Source organism: Mastigoproctus giganteus, chromosome 9, assembly GCF_048544385.1.
Source record: "Mastigoproctus giganteus isolate SK-2022 chromosome 9, ASM4854438v1, whole genome shotgun sequence".
NCBI lineage: Eukaryota > Metazoa > Arthropoda > Arachnida > Uropygi > Thelyphonidae > Mastigoproctus > Mastigoproctus giganteus.
In genome coordinates, this window is record NC_143583.1 from 216,471,103 (window position 1) to 216,488,729 (window position 17,627).

At 34.9% G+C, this 17,627-nt stretch overlaps 1 protein-coding gene across 1 annotated transcript in view; it reads left to right on the forward strand.

Moving 5' to 3' along the window:
* LOC150081122 (succinyl-CoA:3-ketoacid coenzyme A transferase 1, mitochondrial-like) overlaps nucleotides 1-17,627 on the forward strand; it is a 233,504-nt gene that overhangs the window by 155,215 nt on the left and 60,662 nt on the right. Inside the window, exon 10 of the mRNA XM_090380930.1 lies at nucleotides 11,791-11,902. Coding sequence (XP_090237056.1) covers nucleotides 11,791-11,902 — 112 coding nt within the window. The remainder of the gene's footprint in view (nucleotides 1-11,790; nucleotides 11,903-17,627) is intronic.

Below are 17,627 nucleotides of genomic sequence, written 5' to 3' on the forward strand. Positions count from 1 at the left end.
GTCACCACCAAATTCGGAGGATGCGGAGAGGTCAGGGAATGACCACCGCATATCCCGGAGCAATATGGCCTTAGTTGCTAATGCTCCTAAAAAAAACCAAATAACAAATAACATACAGAGGGCGCCTCTATAGCCAGATGGGCAGGAGCAGCAGTGTGTAGCACATGCTTCTTGATTATACTGGGGTTCGAGCCCGTGCCCACCAAATACGGCGGATACGGAAAGGTCAGGGAATGACCACCGCATATCCCCTGGAGCAATATGGCACTAGCTGCTAATGCTCCTAAAAAAAAATTAAAAAAAAATAAAAAAAAATAACAAATAACATACAGAGGAAATGCTGTACCTGAAGCCTGTCTAGAGACTAAAAGGTGGCAGCCCCACCAATTGATTTACCCCGTGAAATGCTGGTAACCTATCTGGGGGGACATTCCAATTACTCGAAATAAGCTCAAAGGAAAAAACTGGATGGAACTCAAGGATAACGACCTAGGCAATGGATATAGGACTACAATTGAGGACGTTAAAGTAGCAACTTGGAATGTTAGGGGAATAAATCATAAATTAGATGAATTGACAATGGAACTAGAAAATAGAAATATTGACATAGCAGTCATTACTGAAACAAAAAAGAAGAAAAAGAAATAGGTAACTTCATAATGATATACTCAGGAATACCAAGTGAAATGTGGGCATCATCGGGAGTTGCTGTTATAATAAAGAAAGAATGGGAAAACAAAATATTACACTACTCTTGGATATCATCCAGAATATTGAAATTAAGACTAAAAATTCTATCTTATACAATAACAATCATTGGCATTTACACACCAGTAAAAAACAACATTGATGAAATCATAGAATTGTATGATGAATTATAAGAGATCATAGCCCAAACTAACAAATATGAATATCTCATACTAGCAGGAAATTTTAATGCAAGAGTTGGTGTTCAATCAATAGATAAACGTATAGGATCAAAAGGTGAACCTGTGGTCAACAATAATGGAAGATGCTTGATAGACTTCTGCATTTTTAATAAACTTAAAATCACAAATACTTTTTTCAGACACAAGAATATCCATAAATTCACATGGAAAGCCAGAAAAATAAGAATATCCATAAATTCACATGGGAAGCAAGAAAAACAGTCTATAATAGATTATATTATCATTAATGAAAATTTAAATGACAAAATTAGAGGCAGTGAAATTGACAGTGATCACTACCTAGTAGAAAGTGCTTTCAAAATAAAAAGAAATTATCTTAATAAAAAGAAGAAAATACCGACAAAAACTACTAAAAAATTAAAAATGCATTTGTTGCAAGATGGAAGCACTAAATTCCTGTATGAACGATAAACTCAAATGAGATAAAAGTGATAATGTTGAGGAAATCTGGTCAAACATGAAAAAATCAATTCTCAGAGCTGCTGAAGAAAGTCTTGGATATAAATCTATAAAAAATAAAAACTGGCTAAGAACTTGGAATGAAGAATTGAAACGAACAATCAGTGAGAAAAAAAAAGACCTATAAACTGTTCCTACAAACTAAAGACCTACATCTACATGTAAAATATAAAAAGCTTAGAGCAGAAGTCAGAAAACTATCCAGAAGAATCCAATGAGATGACTGGGATAAGCCGCCTCCGTAGCCAGGTGGGAAGGAGCAACAGTGTGTAGCACATGCTTCTTGATTAGACCGGGGTTCAAGCCCGTGACCACCAAATACAGAGGATGTGGAAAGGTCAGGGAATGACCACCGCATATCCCTGGAGCAATATGGCCTTAGTTGCTAATGCTCCTAAAAACCAAAAACAACAACAACAACAACGACTGGGATAAATTTTTTAAATCCTTAGAACACAATATCACAGGCCCACAGAGACACAAATGATCAAATATAAACCAATGCCATCTCTCAAGCAGAATGGAAGCAACACTATTTCAAACTATGGTATAACTCTGGTACTAGGGAATTGGAAGATGAATCTTTGGCAACTGAAGAGGAAGGAAATATAACAATGGAAGAACTACAGTTAATATTACAAAAACTGAAAAAGCCCAGGCATAAACAATTTGAATGTAGAACTATTTAAATATGGTCGCACCTTAGTAAAAATGCACTACTAAAATTATTAACATTAGCATTAGTAGAGGCATACGATGCAAGAAAGCAAGCTTATGCAGCATCAGCCAAAAAAAAAAAAAAACCCGCTCCGATTTCACCCCTCCTTTCATTCCAATACCTGTCCAACTCAGCCTTAAATTTTTTTTTTTTTTTTATGAAAACCCCAAACACGAAAGGTATCAAAACCTATAGTACCATGCATGGGTTGAAGGAGAAGTATGGAGGGAGGGGGATGCCGGAAACTTTGCTCTAGAGACTAAACATGGGTTTCACCACTTCAAGCCTCCAATAAGCAAAGTGGTGGTATTTCACCGGTTGATGAAAGTCATCTACCACCTTAGGCTATCAACTTCCATAACAAAAGATGGAAGTCTGTTCCAACAGTCAACTATCTGCTGGCTAAAGGCAAACTTCCACACATCTATCCTACAACTGTCTTTCCTTAATTTGAATTTATGCCCTCTCAGGTGATTATTCTGAGCAAGATGAAGAATCACATCAACATTGAGCATGCTCAAGCCATTCAACGTTTTATACACATCAATCAGATCACCTTGCAGGTGCCTATTCTCTAAACACTGTAATCTGCAAAACTTAAGCCTTTCTTTGTAAGAGCAACCCTTTGTCCCATTCACTAATCTTGTTGCCCTTCTCTGTACTCGTTCCAACAGCTCTACATCCATCTCAAAATGAGGCCTCCAGACCTGTATACAGTACTCAAGGAGTGGCATGGCCATTGTCTTAAAGGGAATAATCACCTCCTTATCCCTGCTAGAAAAAGTCCTGTATATCATTGACAAGACACCATGAGCTACTCTTGCAGACCATCTACACTGCTCAGAAAACTTCATATCTGCCTGCACAATTACCCCCAGATCCTTTTCATTCTCTACCACCGTCATTGTAGTACCACACAGTTGATACAATACTCTGGGGTTACTACTACCCATATGCAGTACTTTACATTTGTCAAAGTTAAACACCTCAGTTGCCACCTCTCGGCCCATCTGCTAAACTTTCCTAGATCCTGTTGCATTAGCATAGTGTCATTAACAACCCTGTCAATCTTTGTGGCTTCTGCACACTTAGACATTAAACCTGATATTCCATCATCATCATTATCATTAATAAATACAGAAAACAACAATGGGCACAGCACCGATCCCTGAGGGACTCCACTAATAGCATTAGTCCACAAAGAGCAGTGTCCATTGATTAACACTCTGTCTTCCCCCACTCAACCATCCCTTTATCCATAGCAGCAATTTGCCTCCAATGCCACACTGCTGCAATTTGTTCAGCAGTCTTCCATGTGCAACTGTTTCAAAAGCCTTTCTAAGATTCAAATATATGATATCAAAGTTATACCCTGTATCCCCTTGCTTTGTGACCACATCATAGTATCCAATCAAATTGGTCAGACAAGACTTCTCCTTAACAAACCCATGCTGTGTCTGAGCTATAACTGAAGTCTTGTCTAGATCATCTTGCAGTGCTTCTTTAACCAATGCCTCCATTAATTTCCCTGGAACAGAAGTTAAACTAACAGGTCTATAATTACTTGTGTCGCCCTTTGATCCTCCTTTGTGAATTGTGGTCACATTTCACATGTCCAGTCCAATGGGTATCTCTCCTGCGTCCAAGCAAGCTCTCATGATTATGGCTAAGGGTTTGCTTACTTCCTTTGCTGCCTCCTTTAATATAACTGGATAGATCCCATTCACCCCAGGTGCCTTTCTTATGTTTATCCTCAACAATTTCTCCTCCACTTTCCTCTCAGTTATTACAAAATCATCTAGCTCACAGCCAGATTTTAGTTCACCTCTGGCTTTCCTCTCCCTTAATAACTCCTCATGCGTGAATGTAGATGCAAAATACTCATTTAGTTTGTTAGCCACCTGAACAGGATCATCAACAGTTAAACCATCGATATCAAGTAAGCCAATCTGATTCACCCTCTTCCTTCTAGAGTTTACACATGTAAAGAACTCTTTGCTGTTTTTATTTGAATCTTTTGCCAAGAATTTCTCATCATCTGCCTTTGCCTGTCTAAACTCCTTTGTGACTTGGTTACAGACCAGTTTCTATCTATCATAGGCTTCTGAGTCACCTGTTAATTTATATGTATCCCATGCATTTTTCTTCTCTGCCACATGTCTAATTAGTTCATCTGACCTCCATTTAGGCCTAAACCTTGAACAATATTTCTTAGTTGGTATGTAAAGCCTACTAGCTTCCAAGATTAATTCTTTGAATGCTTCCCATTTTGAATTTGCTGTTGGTAACATCATCAGTTGGTCCCACCGTATAGAATTTAAATGCTGTCTCAGACCTCTGTAGTCACCTTTATGAAAGCCAAAACCCTTCCCTTTACCCTTAATGGTAGTTACCTCTGTGAATAAATCCCACTTCAGCACACTGTGATCACAGCCACCTAGTGGTTTTTTTATCTGCAGATTCTTAATGCAGGAAGAATCGCTACTGATAATCAGATCAAGAGTATTATTCCCTCTAGTTGCCTCCCGGAATTTAAAATCCCCCATTATAAGACTCTGATTTACTGGTCCACTCTATTTTCCTGTACAGTTTTTTATTTTACCCATCAGAGTCATTAGGCCTATACCCCTACTCTCAGTTTTGATTTCCCACTGCTTATGTCACACCAACTGATTCAACACTGCACTGTCCAGCGATGTCGACCAGCTGCACTTCCTTCGATTTTATGTGTTTCTTAACTAACAGCATAACCTCTCCTCCCTTCCTATCCTATCTATCCTTTCTGTACACATTGTACTCCCCAAATTACAATTCTGCATTCCTTATATCTGTATGACACCACATCTCTGATATCCCAACAATATATGCTTTTGATGTTTTGACCGACACCTCAAATTCATCAAATTTATTTACTAAACTCCTAATATTGGTGTACATGCAAGTATACATGCACCTGTTCCTATTCTTGACTACCCTAACACAACCCATGTGTTTCCTTGTACCGCAGTGACTCCCAGCAATCTCTGAAATACCCTGCATCTTGTTTTCCAAGCTGCTGCTCATTCCAATAGAAGCAGTGCAAGAATCTCTTTCACCTCTGCCTGCGGCTACTGTTATCTATTAATCCGTGTATCTCCCCCCAAGCTAGCATTTTTCCGACCCACCTAACACTGCGTCGATAGCATCAGCAAATATTCTTGCATCCTTTCTAATTAAGTGTATTTCATCCCTGTAGAAGCAGTCTCTCCTTTTAACAAGCACAGACCAGTCTGAGAAAAATTCTACCCCCTTGAGCCTTGCACAATCTCTCCAGGGCCGAATTGATCGACAAAACTCTCAACCTATACTCCCTCCTATCATGTCTGGGCAGAATTGCAGACACTTTCAAATTCAACCTTAATTCATGCCTTTTTTTCAACAATGACCTGTACTTGTTAAGTAATTCTGCCGGTCTCTTACTCTTAATATCATTAGTGTCAACGTGTACAACAATATCACCTTTTGTGCCCTTGATATCTGCTCTACAATGTTATCAACTTTGTCCCTGGCAGACATATCCTGGTCCTGTTCCACCTATCCTTTTTACACAATGTGTTTCCTGTTTCCCTGACAGTAGAGTCACCAACAAGTACTAGTTCCTATAGGACCAGTGCATTCTGCCTTGGGGGTTGCTGCTGTGTTGCATGATGTTCAAGTGCAATTGATTTGGGCAGCTGAAAGCTTAATGGGCACCTGAATTTAGATCCTTCAAGCACATCCACCCTGTGCTTCAAGCTCTCATATAGGCCCATAATAACGCTGATTTGTCGCCTGATTTCCTCACACTCCTGACATTGTGCACACACAAAGACATTCCCCTTGGCAATATCAGTCCCCTATCTGATTGTTCCACAAACACCAAGCAAGCAGTGCATTTTAAAAGGCTGTGATTGAGAGTGCAGCTGCCCCCCCTCAGTTCTCCCCTGAGCCACAGTACTCCCATTAGCTTGAGCCTTTTGCTTTGCTGCTCTGGTCCGAGTCATGATTTCGATTCATTTCCAGTAAAATTCAATTTCAATACAAATTTATAACCCTAAACTTATATCCCAATGTAGTTATAACACTATATATATATATATATATTTTTTTTTTTTTCAGTATCAAGTATTATCTCCGAGTTTCATTATATAACTTCCGTATCAAGTTATATATTAATTAATAATGTTACGTTTGTAGAATTTAAGTCGTTATATGTATTTAGTTAAAGTACAATTTAATTGATAATGAAGTTTAACAAGATTAATAAATTTTACTGATTAATCGATAATACTATACTAAGCTAACGCTATCTAGTACGGGATATAATGTTGTATTGTATAACAATGGCAGCAAGTTACGAACTGTGAATCAACGGACACTAAGTAATAATTAACTTCCAAAATCTTGCTATCTTAATTCAGAATAAACCAAGGATCTTGACTAGGTCTATAAGCTACTTATAGAAAATAATTTAATATAACAATTAGTCAATAAAGCCGCTAAATATTGCTAAAAACTTCGCATTTGCCAGAGCTGCAAAAACTTGTAAAACACGTGGATTGGATACCCTTACCGATATTAAGTAATAACCGACAAAATCTTTATCGAAGTTAAAAATTAAACAATCGAAAGATGAACTACAGATAGCAGCTAATGAACTGAATAAAATAGGCAAAGCCGACTGGGCTAGCTAGGTGGGTAAAGTGCCTGCTTGGCAACCCAAAGGTCGTGGGTTCAAATCCACCTCGGGCTTGGATCAGAGTAAAATGCAAAAACTTTGGGAGGTGCATTATGGCCACAGAAGCCAATGTGCCAACAACTAACAAAAAAAAAAAAAAAAAAAAATAGGCAAAAAGTGTGAGATGAAAATCTCCACCTCAAAAACAAAATCAATGAGATTATATGGAAAAAACATACAAAGAGTCAAAATTGTTATTGATGACAAAATAATAGAACAAATATCTGATTTCACCTATTTGGGAAATTTAATTTTTAACATCATATGGCATAAGCAACAGATACCCAAAGATTGGGAAGCAGGAATAGTAATCAATTTACACAAAAAAGGCTCCAGAAATAACCCTAGCAACTACAGAGGGGTAACACTGCTATCAACTGCTTCAAAGCTATACTCTAATATACTAAAGAATAAACTTAATAAATATAGTGAACAATTCTTAGAAGAAGAATAATGTGGATTCAGAAAAGGGAGGAGCATAATAGATGCCATTTTCTCATTACAACAAATTTTGGAGAAAAGAAGAGAATTCAACCTACCAACATTTCTGCTGTTTATTAATTATGAAAAAACATATGACAATGTAAACCGAGAAAAATTTTGGCAGATTCTACATGAAGAAAATATCCCAACCCAACTCCGGAAAGCAATGCAAAATCTATATAAAAACTCAAAAGTCTGTATAAAATATTCTAATGGCCAACTACCAGACCCAATTAACACCAATAAAGGAGTGAAACAACAGGAATAAAATCCAAACTATATTATATGCTGATGATCAAGTTATAATTGCAAAATCCAAAGATGAACTACAGATATCAGCTAATGAACTGAATAAAATAGGCAAAAAGTATGAGATGAAAATCTCCACCTCAAAAAAAAAATCAATGGGATTATGTGGAAAAAACATACAAAGAGTCAAAATTGTTATTGATGACAAAAATATAGAACAAATATCTGATTTCACCTATTTGGGAAATTTAATATCAAATGAAGGGAAAGACATTCACACTAAACTACAAAAATATAATAAAATGAACGGAACGATTAAACGCCACTTTGGAAAACAAATGACAACTGAAACAAAACTACGACTGCACAACATCACTTCAAAATCACCCTCTTCTACAACTGTGAGACTTGGGTCTTAAATAAGAAAGATGCACACAAACTAGAAGCAACAAAAATGAGATTTTTAAGACCATTATTACGATTTACAAGACTAGACCACCAAATAAATTTAGATATTCGTGAGAAATTAAAAGTAGATAACATAGTAAATGACATAAAACGGTATGAGAAAAAATGGATCAGCCACATATAAAGAATGAACCCAGACCGGATCCCAAAATTAGCCTTTAACTACAAACCTACAGGCAAGAGAGAGATGTGGGTTGACCAAGACATCAATGGAAAGATCAAGACCACCTCCAAGAGCTACAATGGAACAGGTCTTAAAAGACCTAAGCTGGACCAAGTTCATGATGATAATGAAGTTTTCTGATAAAATATGAAATAAAAATTAATGGTTTTGGAAATTTTGTTGAAGACAGTTTATCTTTAAAATCAAGTGAAATTCCCTTTTCAGTTAAAAAAAACAGAAATATTCTTGAAACCATTATGATTAACAGTGTTTCAGCTGAGCAAGCTTTCAGCGTAATGAATAATATTGTAACAATACAAAGAACATATTTGATAATTAAGCATGTTGCAGATATGATGACCATAAATCTAAATGGAAAACCATTGCTTCAATTTGATCTGGATCGTCCGTAGCTGAGTGGTCAGGAGCGGGAGTGCAGTAGCACACGCTCTTTGAGTAGACCGGGGTTCAAGCCCCTGACTGCTGAATACGGTCGATTTGCCAACCCACACTGGACCAGCGTGGCAGATTATGGTCCATTTCCCTCAGCATGAATTGTTGAGGAGCTTCCATCCTGCAGTGGGTTGATAATGGCTGCACTTTACCTTTACATCAAATCTTTCCTTCGTAATCCTTTCTCACTATTGAGCAAAGCAGAAGATTGACAACAAATATTAATAAAGAAGTAAATTCTATATGGCAGTTTTTAGAATAAATTTTTATTGAATATTTGTATAATATTTTTTTTCATGTAATCTGATTTTTGTGTTCCTTTTCTATAATAGTTTGTTTTTTTATATAATATTTGTTTTTGTATTCTAGAATGTTTTGTGATAGTTTTTTATATTATTTGTGCCATGGAAATATTTTATGTTATTTTTTATTCACAATATTAAAATTTTATCATAAAAAAAATATTAAAAGTCAGCATAACTGCAAGGCCAGTGTTAAAATATTTGCAGCTCACCGCTGTCCCCATACCCCCAGCAGCTGAAATGCATGACTTTCTGCTGAAGGATGCATACCCACCAAAGGAAGACATCCACCTCCACAATAAATGAAATTAAAAAAATGTAAATACAGGGAACTCATAACCACTACTTCCTTAGAAAAAGAATTTCAAAAGAATCACATTTCAGTCATTGGTCACCATCTATCCAACTGTATGATATTGAATACAGAATGAAAATAATGAACAAAGCAAATTCAGTAACAATACATGCCATGACCAGTTCCTATATAGTTAAAATAAAATACATCTCAAAGGCTTTTGATCGTGTTTGGCATAAAGGTCTTCTAAACAAGCTTCCATCTTATGGTTTGCCAACTGTTTTTAGTAATTGGTTATCCAGTTTTCTCTCTGATCGCTCACTGAGGGTGATGGTAGATGGCTCTCTGTCTTCTAACTTCTTCACTAATGCCGGTGTCCCCCAAGGTTCAGTTCTTTCCCCCACTCTTTTCCTCTTGTATATCAATGACCTTCTTCCATTGACTGGAAATCCTATCCATAGTTTTGCCGACGATAGCACATTGCATTCAACTTTCCATTTTGAGAAACCTTGTCCTGCTCAATCAGCTTCAACTTCTCGAAAATCTGCTACCAATTCCTTAAATGCCGATCTTCAGGTAATTCTCCAGTGGGGCAAAGACAACTTAGTTGATTTCAACCCTTCTAAAACTCAGTCTTGTCTTATATCTCGCAAAAAGGATTCTTCTACTGCTATGCTTATCTTTAGTGACACTCTGATTTCTAGGCAAAATGATATATCTCTTTTGGGGATTACCCTGACTTCTAATCTCTCTTGGCACAAGCACATTACAAATATTGCTTCCTCTGCATCTAAAAAACTTGGTTTTCTCTTTCGCTCTCAGCATTACTTTTCTCCCAAACAGCTGCTCACTGTGTATAAATCGCAGATCCGCCCTGCCTTGGAATATTGTTCCCACATCTGGGGTGGTGCCCCCAAAACCTCTCTCAGGCTTCTTGATTCCATTCAGAAGAGGGCAGTTAGGTTAATTAATGATTCATCTCTAACAGAGTCTCTCCACTCGCTTTCTCATAGACGCACTGTTTCTGCTGCATGCCTCTTCTACAGATACTTCCATGGGCACTGTTCTTCTGAATTGGCTTCTATAATTCCTGCTCTCTCTTTCAAAACAGTCCGAACACGTGCCGCCACCAGCCAACATCCATTTGCTGTCCAACTTCAAACCCACAGAACCAACTTTTCATCTTCCTCATTTATTCATTCAACTGCCGTTTTCTGGAACAACCTTCCTTCATACGTATTTCCTGAAAATTACAATCTACAGAAGTTCAAGCCCAATGTCAACAAATATCTTCTTTTGTCTTCTTAACCTCAAACCCAAGCACGGTACTAAGTACTATAGGTTCTAATACCTCTCGTGTTTGGGGTTCTCATAAAAAAAAAAAAAAAAAAAATGAACACAGCATAAAAATGAAATTTTGTAACGTTGACCCAACCAATTGACAGGTCTAAACCAATCAAAATAGCAAATTAACCTTAAACTGAATCATAATAAACAGAATTAACATAAATTAATTCTGTTTATTATGATTCACAGAATTTGAATTATGTTAACAACTAATTTAATTAACATAATTAAATCAGTTGTGATAAGATAATTATGGAAAACCAAATGATAACCAAAAACCAAATGACATGAACATACAAAATAAACAGAACAGAGTTGAACAGAGTACAATTCAAATGAAAGAAAAAGAAGAAGGAGAGACAAAAGAAAATGCCGATAGAATTGTTACATTCATATCAAAAGTAATGTTACTGTAAAGACAAGTAAAACTAATGCAGCAAATTAACGTTACAGTTAGGATTATACTTGGCAAGGTCCAGTTCTGCTAGCTGAGTATACCCTAGTATTAAAAAAAAAAACATAATGTTAAAAATAAGAAAGAAACCATATTTAGTGTTTTTTTTTAAATATCTTTATTTTTATTATTATTTTTTTTTATTTCCACCAGTCTTAAAGAGATGGTCCTTTGGTATTTCCTTTTATCCCCTCCCCAATTTGATTTGTATGTTCTTCCATCCTTTAGTCTGTTCTCTTTAGTTTGTATGCTCTTGTCCATCATTTTATTTTGCTAACTTTAGTGTAGTCACAAGAAGATGGAGATTTTGGATATAAATCAGTTATGATAGATTATATTTTTATTTTGAAAAAAGCCATATCACAGTTATCAGAATAACATGGTTTGTATAAAGGATGACATTTTAGGAAAAAGGTTTCATCCTTACAAGAATAATTTTGTTCATATCACCTGAGCAAATATTGTGATCAGAAGATTTAAAACCAAGGAAAAGGGAAATAGAATTCATGCTGATCTTTCCATTTTGCATCCTTGTAATGCTAGTTGGTAATTGGTAAAAAGATAATTTGTTATTTACTTTTCACTTCTGTAAAGAAAAAAATGCAATAACTTTTAAGAAATAACTAATTTGTTCTATCCTTACAGTTAATTATATAACTGTAACTTAAATTTTTTTTTTTTTCCCTTTTGAAGAGGATAAGAACACGAGAAGATAGCAGTGACAAAAGTAGAAAATTTTCTGTAGATCCAGTAAGAGAGAGCATCATTCGTAGAGCTGTGTTGGAGTTTAAAGATGGCATGTTTGGTATCCTTTCTTTGTTATACTAGTTAAAGTTGAAATTATATGTAGTTAGGAGAACTCCATATAATTTCATGCCAATGCGCCATAAAAAATCAAATCAAATCAAATATAATTTCATGTTTTTTTTTTGTTTTTTTTAAAATTAACACAGTAATCTTAATGCTTATAGCAGAACAGACTCTGCCTTCATGGGGAGTTATCTGGTATTGTATAACTTTCAAACACCCATGTTTGAAAGAAATGCTATTAAAAGATTAACCTTTTAGCATTGTTCTAACATCAAAAGAGGTTGATTGTTCATTTAGCTATTGTCTCATCTTTTTAATAAATTACAGATTAACTGTCTTGCAATGTTCATTTGTTTGAAAAGAGTGAAATACCAGGGCTTCTCATTGTTAATGCAAAGTTTATTCTGTTATGACCATTTAGACTATTACATTAACTAAGTACAGATATTTCCCACTTAGACATAGTGCAAGCCTGTGAAGGATATCAAAAAATATAGTGCTGTAGCTAAGAAGTGCTGAATGAACCATGCTATAGTAAGGAACAATTGTACTCTAAATCCTGTTGGCAATTTATATATATATATATATATATATGAAATAATGATTTATATTAATGATAGATTATGATTTATATATATATACAGTGCTTTTTTTTGTAAAAAAATTAGGTGCCGGTACTCATTCTTTGCTATCAGGAAAAATTGAAAATTAAAAGGACATGAAAAGTACAGTACTCTAAAAAATTATTTCCTGATATTGTTAGTTACTAGTAATGTTTTTGGAATAAGAACAGCAAATTAAGTATATTAACACACAGTTTATTAAGCATAAATTTATTATTCAAGTATATAAAAAATAAGTAATAAGTAAAAAATAAGTAAAAATTAATAAAAAATAAGTAAATATAATTTCATAATAAAGTTTTTATAGAATATTCCAAATTTTTATTGAGTTCTCATCCAACACACTATGCCGACATATTGTCTGTGGCTGTTGCTGATTTACATTTCCAAAGCAGCCACGAATCGACATATTTTGCTGGATCGAAGCGGGTCAGCGGTGGGCCACAATTTTAAGAAACAGTAGTGAAGAAACTGTTTTTGTCATCGACGAATCTCTGGTTGGACTGACGATCAGATTCATTTGTGAAAATCGTCGTTCACATTCACTTGATGAAATTGGTATCATACTCAGAGCGTTCATCAAATGGTCTTCAATTTTTCCAAAGACCTTTCGATTAGGTATTCCCGAAATGGGCCAATTGTATCTCTTACATTTAACTTAAGCCCAATTGACAATTTTATAAATTCATTCTCACCAAATGCCAACATTTCATGTTTAAAAGGTTTAATACCTTCGTTGTCCTCATTTTCCTTCTCTCGTCATCGATATTGTCACTAGTTCTTAAATTTGAATTTTTCTTCTTTTCTTTTTTTTTTTTTTTGAAACTGTCCAAAATGTCGGTGTCATTCGGATATTTAGCTACTGTGGCCATGTAAACAGAAATAGGGAAAATTTACGGAAAAATGTGGATAACGCACTTCCGCAAAACAATTTGTCAAAGTAAAAGAAAATCACTTCCTCCTAATTCTCGAATGGGGCTTACAGTTGATTCCCAGCAGTGTCCAACCTACGGCCCGCATGGAAAGTGAATTAAAACAGCATTTTAAATTTTGCTAATTATCAAAAAAATTCTCATTAAGTGAGCATTTAATGGCAAAAATAAGGTATTTTTTTGAAAAACAAAAAAAAAGTCACATTTTTATAATTTTATATAATATTGGTGTAAACACACCATAGTCAACTCTTAAACAAAAAACTACGTTAGTAGTGTGAAGTGCATCATTTTATCTGTATCTCATGTTGTGCTCCTCCTTCACAATGAGTTGCCATGTATTGCACTACCTCGAATAAGCAACGCTTCACTAAAAGAGAAGACTGTTGTTACTTATTCTCAGTGGGCACCACCACCCAGACGGTACCATTTCACGGCTTGCTGGCCTTTCATCGGTGGGTGGGCAGGTACTCTGGTATTGCAGACAATACCAAGTAACAGTAATCTTCTCTTTTAGTGAAGCATTACTTATTCGAGGTAATGCAATATATGGCAACTCATTGTGAAGGAAGAGCACAATACAGATAAAATGATGCCCTTCACACTAATAACGTAGGTTTTTGTTTAAAAGTTGTCTATGGTGTGTTTACACCAAATTATATAGCTTATTATACTCTTAAAGATATGATGCCTTGTTGCATTTAATTTTTACTTTTATAATTTTAATCAAATCTAAAAAATAAATTAGTGACAGATTTGTTACAAATAAGAGTATTGGGAATTTGCATTTTTTATATATAGCCTGAAAATAAAAAATGGTAACATGAAAACAGAAACTTCCTTTTACATGTAACAAGATATGGAAAAAAATGTAACACACTAATTTTCCTCGAATAACTCAGTGCGGCCCCCGAAAGAATTCTAACTTTGAATATGCCCCTTGTACGAGAAATGGTTGGACACGACTGCAGTAGAAGGTGAACCAGTACTCATTGGGAATACCCCTTGATCTGCTCACTGTTGACTAGCGTGACTTCTCCGTATGTGGGACGGGTTGTCGGATAGGTTTTACTAAGTTACCAGGTACTACTAAGTTGTAGAATGGTAGTCCCTTTAGCTCTCTCAATTCTTGCTTAGCAGCAGCACTAATTTCCTAAATTGCCTGAAGGTCAAAAGCACGAACAGTGTGTATGCAGTTAAGTCTCTCCTAAGCCGTTTGTTATATGAAAATTTTCTTCGCTCAACTGAAACTATTTTAAATGTAATTTCCAAGGGGATTAAAAAAAATAAATCGCTCTAAAAGGAGATCCGACTGAGTAATTTAGAATTCTAAAAATGGTTATAAAGTTTTATATAGTAGATATCTTAACAATAGACAGTGAGATGCAAATTTAGTTAAATAACTTTAAGCTTATTTGAAAAGTAGGTAAACATGCGAAAAAATTTACGGAATATTACAAATTTCAAAGTGTACGGCATCTAAATGTCACAAGTCACTGTTAATAAAGGTGCTGTTACGCCGTACCATTGCATACTGTCTCAAAAAAAGCACCGTATATATATATGAAATATTTATATACTGTATATATGAAATATTTATATATATATATAAAATATATATACAGGATATATATTTTTCCCCCCCATGTTCTTCATATTGAAGCCATTTTGTTTTTGGATTTGAATGGGAAAAATTGGTAATTCTAAATTAATACTGAGTGAAGTTGAGAAGACAGAAGGTACTTGTAGATACTGGACTAGAATTTCTTTAGATTTTAACTTTCAGCAAATGCATAAGATGGATGGTTGTTCCAAAGAACAGAAGTTGAAGGGATAAATGAGGAAGAAGAAAAGTTAGTTCTGTGATCTTGAAGTTCAGCAGTGAATAGATGTTGACTAATTAAGACATGTTTGAAAGAAAGAGGGGAATTACTGATGCCAATTCAGAAAAATAGTGCCAATGAAAACATCTATAGAAAACATATGCAGCAGAAACTGAATGCCTATGTGATAGAGAGCGTAGAGAGTTTGTGAGACACAGATAAATTAATATAACTGCCCTGTTTTGGATAGGGACTAAGAGGTTTGATGAGGTACTGCACCACAATTTCTAAATAGAGAGAGAGAGAGAGATGTGTTCATTGGCTCTGGAGAGATATTCAATAAGACAAATGTTTGTTTTTCCTTAATTTGTTTAAATATTACCTCCCCCAAACCAAAGCTTTCCCACTAATTTGAGCCCTTTGCTTTCTGCTCTTGTCTGAGGCATGATTTTATTCAAATTTTAAATTTAAAACAACACCCTAAAGTCATCATTCATCATCATTCTACTCTTCCGTTTGGCACAGGTTGAGTCCCTATTTAGATCTCATCCTCCATTGTTGTCGATCTCTTGAATCTTGCATCATTTGTTGATAACTCTGAAAACCTGTGTTTTCCTTTAGGCACTGGAGCCATTCTCTTTTGGGTCTTCCTGGTGGTCTCTTATCTCCAATTCTTCCTGTCAGTTACTACTTCCTGTCACTACTACATTAGGCAGCCTGTGTTGTTTCATCCGGTTCACATGTCCAAACCACTGAAGTTGTTTTTTGTAGATCTGCTCTATTATTCTGCATTCAAAATTTAGATCTCTCCTTACTTGTTCATTAGTTTTATGTTCTCTCCAATTTGTTTTATTGATTTTCCTTAGACATCTAATTTCAAATGACATTATTTTTTGCCTTTCTTTCTTATTTATTCTCCAATTCTCTGATCCATAAGTTGCTGTGGGTATGATGACAGTTTCATATAGTTTAATTTTTAGACTATTTGAGATTTTATTGCTCTTCCATATGTTTTTGAGTTTTTTCATGTTTCTCCATCCGATGTTCAGTCTGTGATTAATTTGGTCAGTATTACTTAGGTTTCCGGTTATTAGAGAGCCCAGGTATACAAATTTTTGTACTTGTTCTATTTGTTGATTTTGGGCGTTTATGTTTATGTTTATGTTTTCTATTTTTTTTCCGATTTGCATTACTTTGGTTTTATTTATATTAATATTAATTTCATAATTGTTGCTTGCTTTATTGATGTTCGTTAATATTTCTTTTAGTTGTTCTTTGGTTTCTGTTAAAATAACAATATCATCTGCATATTTTATGTGGTTTATATTTTTTCCATTTATTATTGTACCTCTTTTTTTCTTCAATTGATTTCATTAGTTCTTCTAGGTAGATATTAAATAGATATGGAGATAAAGGGCATCCCTGCATGACTCCTTTCTTTATTTCAAATTTCTCTGTTTTAAGGTTGCTGAATTTTACTATTGCTCTTCTATTTTTGTAGAAATTATTTACAAACATAATTAATTCATGATCAAGTGGGCTCATGAAACAAATGAAGCATAGATCATGATCATGATCTGTACTTCATTAAATTTTCTCTGTTTACAGAGTCAAATGCCTGCTTGAAATCAATGAAGCACAGATAAAGAGGTTTCTTCTTATTCCAATATTTTTCTGCAATGATGTTTAGTGTGAATATTTGGTCTATTGTTGATCTGCCTTTTCTAAATCCTGCTGGTTCTTCCCCTATTGTTTCTTCATATGTTTTAAGCATCCTATTTTGTAAGATCCTTATAAATATTTTATATATATATATGATTTAAAAGGGTAACGGGTCTACAATTCTGACTATTTTCTTTATCTCCTTTTTTGTGTATAGGTACTATTATTCCACTTTTCCAGTCTTCTGGTATATCACCTGTAGATAAAATTAGATTAAACAATTGTGCGAGGTGTTTTGCCATTGCATTGCCTCCGAATTTCCATAGTTCTGCTTGGATACCATCATTTCTGGGTGCCTTTCTTCATTCTTCATTTGGCTAATTGCTTTCTGAACTTCTTTTGTTATCGACGGTGCTTTATCTCTTCTATTATCTAAGGCAAGAGTGTTGTTTTCCTTCCCCTTTGAACAGGGTTTGGTAATATTCTTTCCATATTTTTTTAATTTCTTGTGTGTTTCTTGTTTTTATATTGTTTTTATTTTTCATCGTCAGTGTTTTCGAGATGCATGTTTTAGAGAGTTCTTTTATAATGTGGTAAGTTGTTTTAGAGTCGTGACGTTTATTGCCACTGCTTTGCTTTGTCTTCCAACTATTTCCTTTTAGCAGCTTTACATAGGTTGT